Source organism: Oncorhynchus kisutch, linkage group LG9 (genome assembly GCF_002021735.2).
Source record: "Oncorhynchus kisutch isolate 150728-3 linkage group LG9, Okis_V2, whole genome shotgun sequence".
NCBI classification, from domain to species: Eukaryota; Metazoa; Chordata; class Actinopteri; order Salmoniformes; family Salmonidae; genus Oncorhynchus; species Oncorhynchus kisutch.
Window position 1 is genome coordinate 45,421,550 of NC_034182.2, and position 14,250 is coordinate 45,435,799.

Genomic DNA, 14,250 nt, shown 5'->3' on the forward strand with positions numbered 1-14,250 from the left:
TGATGTCCCATTCCATAGGGTTATTAATCTGTCCCTACACTAGTGATGTCCCATTCCATAGGGTTATTTATCTCTAACTACACTAGTGATGTCCCATTCCAAAGGGTTATTTATCTCTAACTACACTAGTGATGTCCCATTCCATAGGGTTATTTATCTCTAACTACACTAGTGATGTCCCATTCCATAGGGTTATTTATCTGTCACTACACTAGTGATATCCCATTCCATAGGGTTATTTATCTGTCCCTACACTAGTGATGTCCCATTCCATAGGGTTATTAATCTGTCCCTACACTAGTGATGTCCCATTCCATAGGGTTATTTATCTGTCCCTACACTAGTGATGTCCCATTCCATAGGGTTATTTATCTGTCCCTACACTAGTGATGTCCCATTCCATAGGGTTATTTATCTCTAACTACACTAGTGATGTCCCATTCCATAGGGTTATTAATCTGTCTCTACACTAGTGATGTCCCATTCCAAAGGGTTATTTATCTCTAACTACACTAGTGATGTCCCATTCCATAGGGTTATTTATCTCTAACTACACTAGTGATGTCCCATTCCATAGGGTTATTAATCTCTAAATACACTAGTGATGTCCCATTCCATAGGGTTATTTATCTCTAACTACACTAGTGCTGTCCCATTCCATAGGATTATTTATCTGTCCCTACACGAGTGATGCCCCATTCCATAGGGTTATTTATCTTCAACTACACTAGTGATGTCCCATTCCATAGGGTTATTAATCTGTCCCTACACTAGTGATGTCCCATTCCATAGGGTTATTTATCTGTCACTACACTAGTGATGTCCCATTCCATAGGGTTATTTATCTGTCCCTACACTAGTGATTTCCCATTCCATATGGTTATTTTTCTGTCACTACACTAGTGATGTCCCATTCCATAGGGTTATTTATCTCTAACTACACTAGTGATGTCCCATTCCATAGGGTTATTAATCTGTCTCTACACTAGTGATGTCCCATTCCATAGGGTTATTAATCTGTCCCTACACTAGTGATGTCCCATTCCATAGGGTTATTAATCTGTCCCTACACTAGTGATGTCCCATTCCATATGGTTATTTTTCTCTAACTACACTAGTGATGTCCCATTCCATAGGGTTATTAATCTGTCCCTACACTAGTGATGTCCCATTCCATAGGGTTATTAATCTGTCACTACACTAGTGATGTCCCATTCCATAGGGTTATTAATCTGTCCCTACACTAGTGATGTCCCATTCCATAGTGTTATTAATCTGTCCCTACACTAGTGATGTCCCATTCCATAGGGTTATTTATCTCTAACTACACTAGTGATGTCCCATTCCATAGGGTTATTAATCTCTAAATACACTAGTGATGTCCCATTCCATAGGGTTATTTATCTCTAACTACACTAGTGCTGTCCCATTCCATAGGATTATTTATCTGTCCCTACACTAGTGATGTCCCATTCCATAGGGTTATTTATCTGTCCCTACACTAGTGATGTCCCATTCCATAGGGTTATTTATCTCTAACTACACTAGTGCTGTCCCATTCCATAGGGTTATTAATCTGTCCCTACACTAGTGATGTCCCATTCCATAGGGTTATTAATCTGTCTCTACACTAGTGATATCCCATTACATAGGGTTATTTATCTCTAACTACACTAGTGATGCCCCATTCCATAGGGTTATTTATCTCTAACTACACTAGTGATGTCCCATTACATAAGGTTATTAATCTGTCCCTACACTAGTGATGTCCCATTCCATAGGGTTATTTATCTGTCCCTATACTAGTTGCTCTGTTTTGGAGGGACAGTCCCCCACCGAGGGACACTCCCCCACCGAGGGACACTCCCCCACCGAGGGACACTCCCCCACCGAGGGACACTCCACCACCGAGGGACACTCCCCAAGCGGGATGGCTAAGGAGGGCTATTAGTCTAACACTACTCCCTCTCCCTCCAGGCTCGTGGTCTCTCTCCTCAGTGGGTGTTCAGTGCTAGAGGAGACTACAGCAGAGCAGCTGAGACCCTGCAGGAGGCCATACTGAACTCTGATGTACAGGACGAGACTATGACACGTATCTACAACACACGCATGATGAGGGTAGGTAGGGGATAGCTGTGTCTGTCTCTGTCTGTCTGATTCTCTGTCTGTCTGGTGGTCTGTGTATACCAGTCAAAAGTTTGGACATACCTACTCATTTAAGGGTTTTTCTTTATTTTATACAATTGAGATGGTTTGGGATGAGTTGTACCGCAGAGTGAAGGAAAAGCAGCCAACAAGTGCTCAGCATATGTGGGAACTCCTTCAAGACTGTAGGAAAACCATTCCTCATGAAGCTGGTTGAGAGAATGCCAAGAGTGTGCAAAATTGTCATCAAGGCAAAGGGTGGCTACTTTGAAGAGTCTCCAATATATTTAATACTGTTTCAGTTACTACATGATTCCATATGTGTCATAGTTTGATGTCTTCACTATTATTCTACAATGTAGAACATAGTAGAAATAAAGACAAACCCTGGAACGAGTAGGTGTGTCCTAACTTTTGACTGGTACTGTAAATATGTAATGTGTGTGAAGGTTTATATATATAGATAGATAATGGTTATGTGTATATATATATAAGTATATAAAAGTATATATATAAGTATATAAAAGTATATATATAAGTATATAAAAGTATATATATAAGTATATAAAGTATATATATAAGTATATAAAGTATATATAAGTATATAAAGTATATATATAAGTATATAAAAGTATATATATAAGTATATAAAAGTATATATATAAGTATATAAAAGTATATATATAAGTATATAAAAGTATATATATAAGTATATAAAAGTATATATATAAGTATATAAAAGTATATATATAAGTATATAAAAGTATATATATAAGTATATAAAAGTATATATATAAGTATATAAAAGTATATATATAAGTATATAAAAGTATATATAAGTATATAAAAGTATATATATAAGTATATAAAGTATATATATAAGTATATAAAAGTATATATATAAGTATATAAAAGTATATATATAAGTATATAAAAGTATATATATAAGTATATAAAGTATATATATAAGTATATAAAAGTATATATATAAGTATATAAAAGTATATATATAAGTATATAAAGTATATATATATATATATATTGTGTGTTTGTATATATGTCATGTGTGTGTGTTCATACATACTACCGTCCAAAAGTTTGGGGTCACTTACAAATATCCTTGTTTTTGAAAGAAAAGCACTTTTTTTTGTCCATTAAAATAACATCAAATTGATCAGAAATAGAGTGTAGACATTGTTAATGTTGTAAATGACTGTTGTAGCTGGAAACAGTCATTTCCAACATGAACAATGTCTACACTGTATTTGACTTCCTCAGATAATGTGTGTTTTTATATAATATATATATAATGTGTGTGTATATATACAGTATGTAATGTGTGTAACGTGTCTCTACAGGTAGAGTATTACTTCCTGTCCCAGTACGTGTCTGTGGTTGAGACTCCGTTCCGTCACGTTTTGCACGGTCGGGGGGAACACACTCTGAGTGCTCTCACCGAACACCTTTCTCTACTGACCTCCGACCCCAGGCGCTTCAACGAGGCTCTTTTCCGACGGCAACTAGCCCTGTTCACCTGGACACTGCAGGGAGCCGCCAACGCTCTGAGTGGAGACATTTGGAACATAGACAATGTCTTCTAACATAAACACATGTAGAGATGCATACACACACACACACTATACACACACACACACATTACACTCACACTATACAAACTCTATCTCACCTCTCTGTCCTGTCAGTATTTCTGGTGTAGGCAGACAGACACCTCTCTGTCCTGACAGTATTTCTGGTGTAGGCAGACAGACACCTCTCTGTCCTGTCAGTATTTCTGGTGTAGGCAGACAGACACTTCTCTCTCTTCTCTGAGGGGGTGTGTCTAATTAATCTGAAGATGAGTCTCAAATGGCACACTGTTCATTATGTAGTCTACTGCATAGGGCTCTATTCCAGTCTACTGCATAGGGCTCTAGTCTAGTATACTATAGGGCTCTATTCCAGTCTACTGCATAGGGCTCTATTCCAGTCTACTGCATAGGGCTCTAGTCCAGTCTACTTCATAGTGCTCTATTCCAGTCTACTGCATAGGGCTCTAGTCCAGTCTACTGCATAGGGCTCTATTCCAGTCTACTGCATAGGGCTCTAGTTTCAGTCTACTTCATAGTGCTCTATTCCAGTCTACTGCATAGGGCTCTAGTCCAGTCTACTGCATAGGGCTCTATTCCAGTCTAATGCATAGAGCTCTATTCCAGTCTACTGCATAGGGCTCTATTCCAGTCTACTGCATAGGGCTCTATTCCAGTCTACTGCATAGGGCTCTAGTCCAATCTACTGCATAGGGCTCTAGTCTAGTATACTATAGGGCTCTAGTCCAGTCTACTGCATAGGGCTCTAGTCTAGTATACTATAGGGCTCTAGTCTAGTATACTATAGGGCTCTATTCCAGTATACTGCATAGGGCTCTATTCCAGTCTACTGCATAGGGCTCTAGTCTAGTATACTATAGGGCTATATTCCAGTCTACTGCATAGGGCTCTATTCCAGTCTACTTCATAGTGCTCTATTCCAGTCTACTGCATAGGGCTGTAGTCCAGTCTACTGCATAGGGCTCTATTCCAGTCTACTGCATAGGGCTCTAGTCCAATCTACTGCATAGGGCTCTAGTTTAGTATACTATAGGGCTCTAGTCCAGTCTACTGCATAGGTCTCTAGTCTAGTATACTATAGGGCTCTAGTCTAGTATACTATAGGGCTCTATTCCAGTCTACTGCATAGAGCTCTATTCCAGTCTACTGCATAGAGCTCTATTTAGGTCTACTGCATAGGGCTCTATTCCAGTCTACTGCATAGGGCTCTATTCCAGTCTACTGCATAGGGCTCTAGTCCAGTCTACTGCATAGGTCTCTAGTCCAGTCTACTGCATAGGGCTCTATTCCAGTCTACTGCATAGGGCTCTATTCCAGTTTACTGCATAGGGCTCTAGTCCAGTCTACTGCATAGGTCTCTAGTCCAGCCTACTGCATAGGGCTCTAGTCCAGTCTACTGCATAGGGCTCAAGTCCAGTCTACTGCATAGGGCTCTATTCCAGTCTACTGCATAGAGCTCTATTCCAGTATACTGCATAGGGCTCTAGTCCAATCTACTGCATAGAGCTCTATTCCAGTCTACTGCATAGGGCTCTATTCCAGTCTACTGCATAGATCTCTATTTCAGTATACTGCATAGGGCTCTATTCCAGTCTACTGCATAGGGCTCTATTCCAGTCTCCTGCATAGTGCTCTATTCCAGTCTACTGCATAGGGCTCTAGTCTAGTATACTATAGGGCTCTATTCCAGTCTATTGCACAGGGCTCTATTCCAGTCTACTGCATAGGACTCTATTCCAGTCTACTGCATAGTGCTCTATTCCAGTCTACTGCATAGAGCTCTATTCCAGTCTACTGCATAGTGCTCTATTCCAGTCTACTGCATAGGGCTCTAGTCCAGTCTACTGCATATGGCTCTATTACAGTCTAGTGTACTACATAGGGCTATAGTCTAGTATACTATAGGGCTCTAGACCTGTCTAGTGTTCTATATATAGTGTACAGGGTGTTATGTGGGATTGCTCGTGAGCGTTAATCTGTGTGATTCTTTAGTATTTCCTCTCCATGACGACCTGGTTGCTCCTCCATGGCTGATCCCCAAATGGCTCCCTATTGCCTTTATAGTGCACTATATGACACCCTGGTAATGAGTGTAGTGCACTCTATATGGAATAGGGTACCGTTGGGACTCACCCTGTAGGATCCTGTTACTTCTATAGACACTGACCTAGGATCAGTTGTACTCTCTCTGCCTGGTGGTCAGGCTTAGAGTGGTGCAGGGTGATCTGGTTCTAGATCAGCCCTTAGGGTTAGTAACAACCTCCAATAACAGTGATTATCAGTGACTCCCATGTACAGTACTCTCCTCCAATCAAACAGCAGTATCTGCTATCAATCAACCCTCATGTCACAAACCCGGGAGTGGGGCTTAAATGGTGAAGGTGAGAGGTCAAGCCAGGTGACCTGATTTGTTCAATGGAGCCTGGGTATTATTTTGCTGATGCCTCCCTTTCTCTGAGAATGACCTTAGAACCCTGACCTCCTTGTTTGTGACATCACAGGTCACTGCCTAGCCAGTGTTGTTGAGGACTGTGTTATGCTACTTTGTCCCAATAAAGTATTGTCTTCTTGGATCATAACCACCCTGTGTCTGTGTCTGGCCTCCTCTCCTCCTCTCCTCCTCTCCTCCTCTCCTTCACTAACTTCCCACACAGGCATAAAAATACATCATAAAACCACTGGGACAGATTTAAAACATTTTATTGAAGAACAACAACAATTAGTTCAATGTGTATGTATATGTGACGTCACACACCTGTAAAACAACATCTGCCAACAGTCAAACATCACTGTCAGGCTGGTTACTGAAACAGTCAAACATCACTGTCAGGCTGGTTACTGAAACAGTCAAACATCACTGTCAGGCTGGTTACTGAAACAGTCAAACATCACTGTCAGGCTGGTTACTGAAACAGTCAAACATCACTGTCAGGCTGGTTACTGAAACAGTCAAACATCACTGTCAGGCTGGTTACTGAAACAGTCAAACATCACTGTCAGACTGTTTACTGAAACAGTCAAACATCACTGTCAGGCTGGTTACTGAAACAGTCAAACATCACTGTCAGGCTGTTTACTGAAACAGTCAGAACTATTAAAAACATCAACCACAGGTCCTCTGGCCTTCCTGAGAGACTACAGATCAAGTCACTGGATAGATTAGTCATGTCTGTCTGTCTGTCTGGCGATGTGGTCTGAAGTCTCTGGGCTCCATTAGTCATCCTGGGATCAGTGTTGTTGGACTGAGGGGTCGTCTCGTCTCCCCTGGCAGGGCTGGATCTGCGAGTTCAGAACCAAGCAATCAATAGCCTACGACATGGATTCTACGATATGTTGTTTTCTACAGAATATTCAATGTCATTTAAGTTAGCTCTAGGTACTGTATTTCTGTCTTACCTGGCTATGGTGTTGCTTTCTCTCTCCCGTCCACTGGAGTAGGCTGCTCTCCTTCCCCGTCCACTGGAGTAGGCTGCTCTCCTTCCCCGTCCACTGGAGTAGGCTGCTCTCCTTCCCCGTCCACTGGAGTAGGCTGCTCTCCTTCCCCGTCCACTGGAGTAGGCTGCTCTCCTTCCCCGTCCACTCCTGTCTCCTCTCCCCTCATTCCCTCTCCTCCTTCCCCTCCTGTTTCCTCCCCACCCTCTTCATTCTCTCCTTCATTTCCCTCTCCTTCTTCCTCTCTTATTTCCTTCTCTCCTTCTTCTCCTTCTTCACCCCCCTCCTCTTCATCACTGTCACTCTCTTTCTCATCACTCTCTTCACTTTCCTCTCCTCCCTCTTCCTCCCCCTCTCCCTCCTCTTCTTCTCCCTCTCCTCCTTCCCCTCCCTCTTCTCTTTCCTGTCCTCCCTCCTCCTCCTCTTCATCACTTGAATGACTGTAGTCACTCTGTTGCTGAGAGAACGATGGAAAGAGTCGGTTAATCGCGTGCGCGCGCGCGCGTGTGTGTGTGTGTGGTGTGTGTGCGCGCGTGTGTGTGTGTGCGTGTGTGTGCGCGCGTGTGTGTGTGTGTGTGCATGCGTGCGTGCGTGTGTGTGTGCGTGTGTGCGTGTGCGTGTGTGCCACTTACCCCCTCTCCTTCATCGTTGTCTGATCTTGTCACCCGTCTCTTGTGGACCTGAGAGATGGCGGGAGAGACAGAACACAGCCTGTTAGGAGGGAGATGGAGGGAGAGACAGAACACAGCCTGTTAGGAGGGAGATGGCGGGAGAGACAGAACACAGCCTGTTAGGAGGGAGATGGAGGGAGAGACAGAACACAGCCTGTTAGGAGGGAGATGGAGGGAGAGACAGAACACAGCCTGTTAGGAGGGAGATGGAGGGAGAGACAGAACACAGCCTGTTAGGAGGGAGATGGAGGGAGAGACAGAACACAGCCTGTTAGGAGGGAGATGGAGGGAGAGACAGAACACAGCCTGTTAGGAGGGAGAGACAGAACACAGCCTGTTAGGAGGGAGAGACAGAACACAGCCTGTTAGGAGGGAGATAGAGGGAACACATCATGGGATGGAGGGAGGGAGAAAGAGAGGCAGAACACATCATGGGATGGAGGGAGGGAGAAAGAGAGGCAGAACACAGACTGGGACGGAGGGAGGGAGAAAGAGAGGCAGAACACATCATGGGATGGAGGGAGGGAGAAAGAGAGGCAGAACACAGACTGGGACGGAGGGAGGGAGAAAGAGAGGCAGAACACATCTTGGGATGGAGGGAGGGAGAAGGAGAGGCAGAACACATCTTGGGACGGAGGGAGGGAGAAAGAGAGGCAGAACACAGACTGGGACGGAGGGAGGGAGAAAGAGAGGCAGAGAGTAAGAGATACTTACTGGGAAGGCTAGACTCATGCCCAGTAGACATATCCAGACCAACACTATCCTCATGACCTGTTAACAGACCAACACTATCCTCATGACCTGTTAACAGACCAACACTATCCTCATGACCTGTTAACAGACCAACACTATCCTCATGACCTGTTAACAGACCAACACTATCCTCATGACCTGTTAACAGACCAACACTATCCTCATGACCTGTTAACAGACCGACACTATCCTCATGACCTGTTAACAGACCGACACTATCCTCATGACCTGTTAACAGACTGACAGTAATAGTTGTTAGTTTAACTAACAGACCTGTTAACAGACCAACAGTAATAGTTGTTAGTTTAACTAACAGACTGACAGTAATAGTTGTTAGTTTAACTAACAGACCTGTTAACAGACTGACAGTAATAGTTGTTAGTTTAACTAACAGACCTGTTAACAGACCAACAGTAATAGTTGTTAGTTTAACTAACAGACCTGTTAACAGACTGACAGTAATAGTTGTTAGTTTAACTAACAGACCGACAGTAATAGTTGTTAGTTTAACTAACAGACCTGTTAACAGACCAACATTAATAGTTGTTAGTTTAACTAACAGACCAACAGTAATAGTTGTTAGTTTAACTAACAGACCTGTTAACAGACCAACAGTAATAGTTGTTAGTTTAACTAACAGACCAACAGTAATAGTTGTTAGTTTAACTAACAGATCAACAGTAATAGTTGTTAGTTTAACTAACAGATCAACAGTAATAGTTGTTAGTTTAACTAACAGACCTGTTAACAGACCAACAGTAATAGTTGTTAGTTTAACTAACAGACCTGTTAACAGACCAACAGTAATAGTTGTTAGTTTAACTAACAGACCTGTTAACAGACTGACAGTAATAGTTGTTAGTTTAACTAACAGACCTGTTAACAGACCAACAGTAATAGTTGTTAGTTTAACTAACAGACCTGTTAACAGACCAACAGTAATAGTTGTTAGTTTAACTAACAGACCTGTTAACAGACCAACAGTAATAGTTGTTAGTTTAACTAACAGACCAACAGTAATAGTTGTTAGTTTAACTAACAGATCAACAGTAATAGTTGTTAGTTTAAACTAACAGACCAACAGTAATAGTTGTTAGTTTAAACTAACAGACCAACAGTAATAGTTGTTAGTTTAACTAACAGATCAACAGTAATAGTTGTTAGTTTAAACTAACAGACCAACAGTAATAGTTGTTAGTTTAAACTAACAGACCAACAGTAATAGTTGTTAGTTTAACTTGTAAATGAACAGCAGTGTCTTCATATTGTCACTGTATCATTCATTATGGAATATGACCAGGCCTCTTCAGCAACAATCTCAACGTTACAACTCCAGATACCATAAAGGGTGAACGTTTAAGCCAACCGTTTGTTTTCTCCTAATTAATCTCCGTCTGGTTTTACCTGATGCTCAGCTGAAAGTCTTTAAACAGCAGACTGGTTCTGTAGTCTGTAGGTTTCTAATCCCAATGTTTCAGACTACAGATCAGAATTCTGTTGCTGGTCCCTATTGGGGTTGATTTAAAACGCACACGTCACACCTGATCCACCAATCACAACACAGATAGGACAGGCCACTCCTTCGCCCTGTGGTTAGTTGTTCTGAAACCTGTGGTTGGCGGTGGGTGTGTTAAACTCCTGATGGTTTTAAAATGTTTTCATTTCACAGCGTCTGTTTTATTATACAACTCTTTTATTCTGAGACAGCTGATTGGACAGGATATTTCTACGTTATGATGTCTGGGGATGCGTTGTTGGGTTCAAACCGGGGGTGGTCCTCTCCTTCACTCCTGGAGTGGTCTTCTCCTCTCCTTCTCCCCTGGAGTGGTCTTCTCCTCTCCTTCAGTCCTAGAGTGGTCTTCTCCTCTCCTTCTCCCCTGGAGTGGTCTTCTCCTCTCCTTCAGTCCTAGAGTGGTCTTCTCCTCTCCTTCTCCCCTGGAGTGGTCTTCTCCTCTCCTTCTCCCCTGGTGTGGTCTTCTCCTCTCCTCCCTGCTCCTCTCTAGGAGGTGTTATGTGGTCTGTGGTCTTCTCCTCTCCTCCCTGCTCCTCTCCAGGAGGTGTTATGTGGTTTGTATGACTAGGACAGGGTCCGAGCGGGACCTAGACTGTGGCTTGGTTTATAGGACCATAGAGACGGGATCACACCCAAAACTGAACAAAACACAAAGGCCCACTGTCTGTGTTTGCTTCGTGTTCGCCCCCTCCAGCACCACCCCAACATCAACAAGTAAAAATTGAGCGTTCCTTTGTTTAGTAGTACAAAAGATGGAGGAAGATAAGTGTTAAACATGACATCAACCAATTAGTAGACAATCAGGAGGCAATGCCTACGTGGTTAAAATCACACAAAGCACAACAATGATGTCATTGAAAATTAAATTGAAATGTAAGTTTAAATTTAAGTGTGTGTGTGTGATCATATAAACCCATTTAAAAGGCCTTTACGTTACATAAGTCACTTGGCCAGTGTTTTATTGTGGAACACTTTATTTACTAGTAAACATGAAAAACACAACTGTAAAATGAGACACACATAGAAAAGCACATCAGATATCTATATAAAATATATCTGTAATCTATATAAAAAGGTACTATTGCAGTCCTACAAGCTTGAGACATAGTATGACATCTGGCTCTGGTTCTCTCTCTCTCTGTCTTGTTCTCTCTCTCTCTCTCTCGGTCTTGTTCTCTCTCTCTCTCTGACTCTGTCTTGTTCTCTCCCTCTCGGTCTTGTTCTCTCTCTCTCTGTCTTGTTCTCTCTCTCTGTCTCTCTCTCTCTCTCTCTCTCTCTCTCTCTCTCTCTCTCTTCCTCTGTCTTTCTCTGTCTTGTTGTCTCTCTCCTCTCTGTCTCTCGCTGCCTAGCTGGTACTAGAGTCACTGCCGTTATTTGTCTGTGGAGATTGATTCACTTTAACTTTTAGAATCACTTAGAATCACTAGAGTTGCTTGACTCACTTGTATTGCCAGAATCACTTGAATCACTAGAGTCACTTGAATCACTAGAGTCACTTGAGTCGCTAGAATCACTTGAGTCACTAGAATCACTTGAGTCACTAGAATCACTTGAGTCGCTAGAATCACTTGAATCACTAGAGTCACTTGAATCACTAGAGTCACTTGAGTCGCTAGAGTCGCTAGAATCACTTGAGTCGCTAGAATCACTTGAGTCGCTAGAATCACTTGAGTCGCTAGAATCACTTGAGTCGCTAGAGTCGCTAGAATCACTTGAGTCGCTAGAATCACTGGAATCGCTTGAGTCGCTAGAATCGCTTGAGTCGCTAGAATCGCTAGAGTCACTAGAGTCGCTAGAGTCGCTAGAGTCGCTAGAGTCGCTTGAATCGCTAGAGTCGCTAGAGTCACTTGAATCACTTGAGTCGCTAGAGTCACTTGAATCACTTGAGTCGCTGGAATCACTTGAATCGCTAGAGTCACTTGACTTGGAGGAATCGCTTGAATCACTAGAGGTGTTAGAGTCACTTGACTTGGAGGAATCGCTTGAATCACTAGAGGTGTTAGAGTCAACTGAATCACTTGATTTGGAGGAGTCATTGTGATCTGTCGGGTCTTTCCCGGTATGCGATTCACTGCCGGGTGAGTCCCTCTGCATCCCATAATCACCAAACTCCTCCCCTAGCAACCGGTCCACACTGTAACCAGGAAGAGTTTTATAGGACATTGTCAGCTCCTCCTCTGTAATGTCATTGCTGGCGATGTCATCAACCTTGAGACTACGCCCCCTCCTCACGTAAGTAGGTCTGGGAGAGGGGCCACTGTCCTGTGCTCTGGTTGGTTGAGGGAACGTGGTAGGCGTGACTCCCGGAAACCCCTCTAAGGCGAGACCCCACCCCTTTCTACTGTCCTGGCCAGTCCGGGCTGAGCTGCCGTCTGGGTCCTCTCCTCTCTCGTGACCCTCTCCTATCCCCCAGGGGCTGACGCCAGACAGGGGGGAGGCTTGCCACTGCAAGACACAGACAACAGGTCATGGTAATGCATTTAATACTCTCTCTCTCAAAGCTGGTGGTAGTGTTGTCATCTCTACTACCCTCAGAAACTGACATCAACTACTCTGTCTGGACCTACAGGAGGAGAGATCTTTAACACCATCCTTATCACCATTATCATCATCATGACCCTCATCCTCACCATCATCATCATCATCATCATCATCATCATCACCACCAACATCCTTATCACCATGACCCTCATCCTCACCATCCATGACCCCCATCATCATCATCCTCATCACCATCATCCTCATCACCATCACCACCACCACCATCATCATCATCCTCATCATCACCATCCTCATCCTCATCATCATCACCATCCTCATCACCACCATCATCACCACCACCACCATCATCATCATCATCCTCATCATCACCATCCTCATCACCATCCTCATCATCATCACCATCCTCATCACCACCATCACCACCATCATCATCATCACCATCCTCATCACCATCATCATCATCCACATCACCATCAACCTCATCATCATCCTCATCATCACCACCATCACCACCACCACCATCATCATCATCATCACCATCCTCATCATCATCACCATCACCACCATCCTCATCATCACCATCCTCCTCCTCATCATCATCTTCATCATCAGGCTACTTACCGGCAGGCTGTTCACAGATGCAGTCCAGATCAGCAGAAGCAGTTTGATCTTCATCATGTCGTCTCTCACTATCAGGTATTGTGTCCTGTAATATCCTGTAACATGTTCACCAGTTGAAATGGACCTGCATGATACAAGGTCCCTCTAAATATAGAAAGGAGAAGAGTGGAGGAAAGAGGTAACAAGAGGAGAAGAGGGAAGGAGAAGACAGGAGGAGGAGAGGAGAGGTAATGGGAGGAGGAGAGGAGAAGCGAGGTAACAGGAGGAGGAGAAGACAGGAGGAGAAGAGGAGAGGTAATGGGAGGAGGAGAAAAGAGGAAAGATAGTAGGAGGAGAGGAGAGGATGAGAGAAGAAGAGTGGTGAGGAGGAGAGGAGAGAAGTGAGGGGAGAGGAGAAGAGAGAAAAACGGGAGGAGGAGAAGACAGGAGGAGAAGAGGAGAGGTAATGGGAGGAGGAGAAAAGAGAAGAGATAGTAGGAGGAGAGGAGAGGATGAGAGAAGAAGAGTGGTGAGGAGGAGAGGAGAGAAGAGAGGGGAGAGGAGAAGAGAGGTGAGGAGGAGAGGAGAGAAGTGAGGGGAGAGGAGAGGAGAAGAGAGGTGAGGAGGAGAGGAGAGAAGTGAGGGGAGAGGAGAAGAGTGGTGAGGAGGAGAGGAGAGAAGTGAGGGGAGAGGAGAAGAGAAGAGTGGTGGTGAGGAGGAGGAGAGGAGAGAAGAGAAGAGATAGTAGGAGGAGAGGAGAGGATGAGAGAAGAAGAGTGGTGAGGAGAAGACTTACCTGATGGTGTCACCTTCCTCGTCTTCTGGTAAACTTGTGGTTTAAAGGAGTGTGTGTGGTTGTGGTTGGCTATTTAAACTCTTGAAGTAAAACACACACACACCTGTGGCCACACCTGCTGCAGTGAATCTCACTTTATAATTGACCGTCTGTCTGAATAAATATATTGTCGCCCCTGATACCATAGAATTACTCGGAGAGAGGAGACAGTATATAGTATATTCTAGTCCT

The 14,250-nt window shown here is 43.5% G+C and overlaps 2 protein-coding genes and 1 long non-coding RNA gene across 3 annotated transcripts in view; 1 reads left to right on the top strand and 2 right to left on the bottom strand.

The window, feature by feature from the left end:
• tfr2 (transferrin receptor 2) overlaps positions 1-6,331 on the top strand; it is a 71,813-nt gene extending 65,482 nt beyond the window's left edge. The window contains 2 exon segments of the mRNA XM_031832694.1: positions 1,978-2,118; positions 3,504-6,331. Of these exon segments, the coding sequence (XP_031688554.1) occupies positions 1,978-2,118; positions 3,504-3,746 (384 nt within the window). The 3' untranslated portion in view covers positions 3,747-6,331.
• Positions 6,332-6,436: 105 nt separating this feature from the next.
• LOC116375242 (uncharacterized) lies at positions 6,437-7,412 on the bottom strand. Its single transcript, XR_004210954.1, has 2 exons — positions 7,149-7,412; positions 6,437-7,031 (listed from the first exon to the last, which is right to left on the bottom strand). It is a non-coding gene; the product is annotated as an uncharacterized LOC116375242 (long non-coding RNA).
• Positions 7,413-11,371: 3,959 nt separating this feature from the next.
• Positions 11,372-13,335, bottom strand: LOC116375243 (dentin sialophosphoprotein-like). The gene is made up of 2 exons (XM_031831398.1): positions 13,245-13,335; positions 11,372-12,566 (listed from the first exon to the last, which is right to left on the bottom strand). The coding sequence occupies exons 1-2, from the start codon at positions 13,299-13,301 to the stop codon at positions 11,532-11,534; spliced, it is 1,092 nt and encodes a 363-aa protein (XP_031687258.1). The 5' UTR covers positions 13,302-13,335; the 3' UTR covers positions 11,372-11,531.
• Positions 13,336-14,250: the final 915 nt, after the last annotated feature.